Here is a 6,000-nt window from a genome sequence, read left to right as displayed (position 1 = left end):
TGAGAACACAACCGACACAGCAACCGACACAACTGACTCATAACTGCGGTTCATCCTCCAACAGAGGGGCGCAGTGACGCACCCGGCTGCCAACCGTCAACCAAAACAAACAGAAGAAGAAGAAGAAGAAGAAGCACAGTTTACTAATTAGATAACAATTATCTAATGAAGCTTACCTGATGCACCGTCTGTAGTGTCGTGTAAGTATGTGATGTGCAGACAGTGCACCCATCAGAGCCCATCTTCGCCGGCGATTCCTTGATGCGGCACGTCTTCTTCTTAGTAGATGGAGTAAAACATTGTTTTCCATGCGCAGTCTGGATTCCCGGTAGTAGTGGATATTTTCTTCATGCAGATAACACTGGTATATTACCCACAGAAACGCGCAAAAACAAACTAGCCACACACGCTGTTTGTGCTCCATTGTTGCTGTTTTTCCCCGGCGTTTTCCTTCCGGGATTTCTGACCAATGAGAGAACAGCTGCTCCGCACATGGCGTTTGTTTACAACTTTGTTCCGCTACAGACTTTTGCCTTGTGAACACAAACGACCCAAATTAAATATGCAAACATTGTATCGATTCAGCCTCTGAATCGGAACAAAGCAAACGAGCCACAGGTGTGAATACAGCCTAAAATACAATATGTCTATGGAGCCAGTCAACAACATGCACACCTGCTGGAGCATCTCAGATGACACTTATTCAGAGCTGTAGAAAGACTAGTGGAATGTCCTACTCAAGTACAAATAGCCTACTGTTACTTTTACTTAGATTTTTACACCAGAACTTTTACTTCTACATCAGTCAAGCATCTGCAAATTTGAAAGCAACTAATTTAAATTGTACACAGACTACAAAGTCCACAGATTTTGAAAAATAAGCTCTCCAAATACAAGTACAAAAAAGCTGCTCATTTACATTAAAGTGAGCAGGAGCCCTAGAAGTTAAATGAACTTTTTAAATGTCTACTTTGAAAAGCTGCCAATTCAGTTTTGATTTCAGTACTATTGTTACAATATGGATTAATATAAATACTGTTGATCAGCTTGACACAGTTTGCATTTGTAATCACAATGACATCACTGAACTCTACGAAGCAATGTAAAAAAAAATGCCTTTAAAGGCATTTTATAGATTTAAACAGAGTGCCTTGGACTTTTCTGTGTTTTTTTGTATACTTCAAATGATTGCTTGGAAAAACTTCCAGTTGCAACTATATGAACTCACCTTGTCTCACATCCTCAGGAGATGATGAAGTACCTGCTGCTCCTCTGTTGTCTGTGGCTGTTTCTTAAACAACTCTTTAAATCTATAAAATGCCTTTAAAGGCATTTTATAGATTTAAAGAGAGTGCCTTGGACTTTTCTGTGTTTTTTGTATGCATTTTGTGTCCCTGTCCAAAGAGCACCTCTAACCAAGGATGAGTCGATGAAGAGCTCCTGTTTTGAACATTGTTGAATCATTTGAAGTAGTTTCTAGGAGCTTAGAACCACTACCATCAAATAGCCCATTTTATTCTTTTGATATACATTGGGATGGCACGGTGATGCTGCGGTTAGCATTGTCGCCTTACAGCAAGAGGGTTTATAGTTCAGACCAAAGGTGGGTGGTTCGAAACCCAGGGCAGGGGAGCCCCCCCTGGGCGAAGCCTGCATGCTCTCCCTATGTCTCCAGCTTCCTCCCACAATCCAAAGACATGCAGAAATTTGTGACGCTAACAGCCTATTCAATCACTCTTTCAGTCACCTATCAATCAATAAATTCTCTGTAGGTGTGTGCTGGTGTATTACAGTAGAATACTTTAGCGTCCCGTATACTACAGTTGAATAGGCCTACTTTTACTGCCATCTACCATATCCAACATAAGATGAGTGAAGTGTATCCTGTGACAAACCATGTTAGCATTTATGCTAATAGCAAAAATGCTAGGGCATACCACAACAAATAGATCTGCTAACATGATGACATCAGCAATAAAACACTTGTCAAGAATCCCGCTGTCTCAGGGGTTTTTTTTTGTGAAGGAACTAATTGTAATTCAGGACTACTTAGTAAATATTCAGTATAATGTATAACTTTATTGAGGGGGACATTAAAAGGGTAAGTAATCAAAAGATAATGACCTGGGGGGAGACACAAAAACAGTAACTAAAATTTGATGCATGATTAACTAATGATTTACTAGCAGTTAGCTCCTCATTGGTTCCTTTTGGTGTTACCAAACAGCCAGTTGTAAACTTTAGTTAGCCTTGTAGAAAGTTGAGTTTGTCCTATATTATTATTGTTTGAGTTAATTATTGTTTATTGTTTGTTTATTGGTTTGGTGCCGTCAGCCCTTTCCTTGACTCACTTGCCTCACTTGACTGATTTGTAGCCTTTTTGAATAGATCCCCTTCATGGATGTATTGGCTTTGACACATCAAAGCTGGAGTCAAGTAATGTGATTGGCTGCTGAGGCTCTCTCCGCTCTTAGGCTTTCTCTGTTGATGAAGCAGGCTGCTAGGATCATCGCACTCTTACTTCCCACACTCTGCATGTTCAAGGAACAGAGATGTTTTATTACCTGTTAGACCTGGAATTATGCCAGTTTCATTCATATTTTACTTACAGCCCACAGTAAATCACTAAGAAACTGCATTCAATGAAATATACACAGCATACTCTAAGGCCTTGTGAGAGGTCATTTTAGGATACGATTTGGGTTCCATTGGACCTCCGAAGAGAATTTATTGTATTCATATAGGTTTTTATTTTGATTTGCTTTGCCGTTGAAAACAACTCTACCCACATCGCGATCCTGTAATCAGCACTGTCCCTGCTGAAGTCATGTGTGAGAGTGTGTGTGGGTTCGGTGGGGGTGGGGGTGGGGGGGGCGTTTCCCTGAATTTTCCCTCTACTGAATTTTTCCCCTTTGCAGCATCAGTAGCACAGAGCCAGCCTCCAACCAGGCTACGCTATTCCTGCCTGCTCTGTGCCTTTTTGTAAGGTTGGGAAGATAGATTACGCACAAGGACAGCAAATAAACAGAACCAAAACAAAGCGCTTCGTCTTTCACCGGGGGGGGGATTCGTCTGTCTTCCGTGCAGGAGCATCTCTCATCCGCGCTTATTCGCGTGAAAAGCGGACAAACAGGTAGAAACTTAGAAACCTTTTTTATTTTCTCTGCCTCGGCGCATATCCGGATTGAGTGGGGCGCTTTACTTTCCATGTCTGATGTGATGACAGTGTTAGAGGCTACATGAAAAAGAAGGGGGCGGGCGGGGGCTTTCCTGAAGAAACGGGTCGTTGTGGTTTATGTCTCTATTGTACAATAACACGCCAAAGTGCCTCGCGGAATGTGAACGTAATGATTTTGTTAAGCCAAAACGAAGCAGGCGTAGCTAACATTAACCCTTAGCTTGTTTTTCCCCTGGTTGAATTATTGCTAATTAATAAAAACACCTCTCTGTTTAGGCTTGCGTTGCCGTATCAGGCTTTTCCACAGTTTAAATAACCGAAGAGTCGATGTTAACGCCTGCGTAGCTACGTCGAAGGGTTGTTGCATGCTTGACTGTAACGTTATATCTGTACAGTAACATTAACCTACATAGCCCCGGCCACATTCCCTTCTTTTTCCATTCGGTTCTTTCGCCGAACATTGCAAGCAGCACACTAAATATCCCTAGACCTTCACCGCAAGAGGTGAGCTCCTGGGTTAATGAGCGCATACGTGTAAATTCGGTGAGTTCCAGCGGCGCTGCTGCAGGCCGCAGCCTATCAGACCGCTCACTGCTCGAACTTGTTTGCATGGGAAGCTCGGGGTGAAATGGTAACCTTTCCTCCCTAACATACTTGGTCAACATATGGTTTGTTGAAAAAAAAAAAAGAAGGAGAAGAAAAAAGAACACACAAACACAAAGGACTGGCCGACATTATGACACCCTTGATACAGATAGTGGACGTGACGTATGTTTTTTTTCCTCCTAGTACGACATTGTTCAGTTACGCTTTTACAGATTCCCCTGTGCTTTCTTAATCATCCGTGTAAGTGAGTAGGCCTACTGGAGGATGGCTGCCGTGAGCTGATACCTGTCGAAGTTTATCATCCGTTCCACTGAATATTCAGAATTTATTTAAACAAATGGCAACAAACTGCATTTGAAAAACATGAAAAAATGAAAATTATACTTGTCTTACTCTGTGGTCAGTTTATTACACATTTAATTCAACCCTCAAATCATTTGTGAAGGTAAAGACCTACACATGTACACTACGATGCAGTTTATTGTTAATTAATAATAAATTATTAAGCAGAGGGGTTCATGGGAAAATAGTAAATTTCCTTAATTATGGACATACTCTAGCACTCTGAGTTTCACTGGTGTGTGGCACTTTGGTATTAACTTAAGATATTTACTGTTATTAAAGGATCAATTGATTTTCATTACAAAAAAGGTGGCCAGAGATTTGCAAAATGAACTATGCTGATATGCTGTGTTGGTTTTATTGTCTAGATTTTTAAATTTTAAAACCTGGAATTTAGTTTAGAAAGGTGTCTTCAGTAAAACTATTTTCAAACAAAGAAATTATCCCTATGAAAACGGTCTCCAGTGTGTTCTTTAAATTATCAAGTATGGTTGCAGCAATATACTGGTTCCACAGTATACCACAATATAAAAGTTGACACTTACCATACTGTGTACATTTGCTTATCTGTGATACTGAAAAAAAGCAACTGGACAGTAAATCTCCAATTTATTTTAGTTATTTTCTGAGGCGAGACCTTTATACACTTCCATTAACAAAATGGTTTTAATTACAGTAATAAAACATTTGTTCAACCAGCAAGAACCCCTCTGCTTTTATTCCTTTAGGGGTCATTTTGACTGATGATAATATAAATTGTATAATACAGTGAAACTGCTCTATTTTCTGAGACAGTTATTATACCATGACAATCTCATACCATTGCAACATTATTATCAAGACATAACAGAGGCACTGTTTCTGGAAAGAGATCTTCCTGATACATTATTAAAATATAAATTTACAGTGCTAATGCTGTGACCACTACAAACTAAATTCCATTCTTGTGTTAGGCTGGAATCTCAGAGACAGATGTGTCAAATCTTGGACAAATAAAATCATAACTGTCAGTATGAACTGATGCCACATCTTTTTCAGTTCAGGAGAACTAACCGCTCACAATATGGAAACTGCTGTATGTGTAGCATATATTATGTCTGCCATCCACTCGCTATGGTTGTACTCTTGTGTTCAGAGCAGCATGTCAGCCAGAGGAGGAAAAAAGAAGGCCACCAAGCTGTCCCGTTCAGCCAGGGCAGGTGTCATCTTTCCTGTGGGAAGGATGATGAGGTACCTTCGCACGGGCACACACAAATACCGCATTGGCATGGGGGCACCTGTCTACATGGCAGCCGTCATCGAGTACCTGGCAGGTAGGGTGATCACATGATTCAAGCTACATACATGCTAGCTTCAGTGTCTGAAACAGCATACACAGTATCAAGTGAGCAGGAACATGATAGCATTTTAATGTTCTGTCACGCCAACTCTTATTCAACCATAAAGCACACACCTCCTCCCCTTTTTGTCCTAGAGTCCTCTACTCTGTCACATTGGTATATGGAAAAAGAGTCACCTGGTTAAATGGCGCTGTCCAGTATTTCAAGATTTAGCAAAGTTTTTATGAAACAAAGCACATTGAAATTCCTGATATCCTGTTGGAAACTGATATGGGAGCGGAGATTGTCCAGTTCATTATCCAACACCTGTACATTTTTACCAATGAAATTTTGAAAACTTTTCCGTAACTTTTCCTCATTTCCATGACTTTGTTTAAGTAAGTTAAAATGGGTAGTAGACATGGGCATGAGTATTCAAGTACTCATTTGGAGTGTTCAAGAGCACTTGCTGCTGACTGTCCCACATCTGAACATGATTTTTATATGTATCATTTTAGTATTTAATATAGGTACAATCCTATTTTGTTGTAGAGC

General features: G+C 40.3%; 1 protein-coding gene across 4 annotated transcripts in view; it reads left to right on the top strand.

Annotated features, from left to right (window-relative positions):
* The first annotated feature begins 2,906 nt into the window (after positions 1-2,906).
* LOC125903984 (core histone macro-H2A.1) overlaps positions 2,907-6,000 on the top strand; it is a 28,404-nt gene continuing 25,310 nt past the window's right edge. For 2 of the 4 annotated variants that reach the window (XM_049601231.1, XM_049601230.1), the window contains exons 1-2: positions 2,908-3,133; positions 5,262-5,439. In XM_049601231.1, the coding sequence (XP_049457188.1) occupies positions 5,268-5,439 (172 nt within the window). In that variant the 5' untranslated portion in view covers positions 2,908-3,133; positions 5,262-5,267. Of the gene's footprint in view, positions 3,134-5,261; positions 5,440-6,000 lie in introns of all 4 variants that reach the window. The other 2 variants (XM_049601229.1, XM_049601228.1) reach the window with 2 other exon arrangements.

The sequence above is a fragment of the Epinephelus fuscoguttatus genome, linkage group LG16 (assembly GCF_011397635.1).
Source record: "Epinephelus fuscoguttatus linkage group LG16, E.fuscoguttatus.final_Chr_v1".
Lineage (NCBI taxonomy): Eukaryota > Metazoa > Chordata > Actinopteri > Perciformes > Serranidae > Epinephelus > Epinephelus fuscoguttatus.
Note: the sequence above shows the minus strand (reverse complement) of the source record. Positions and strands in the feature narration are given on the sequence as shown.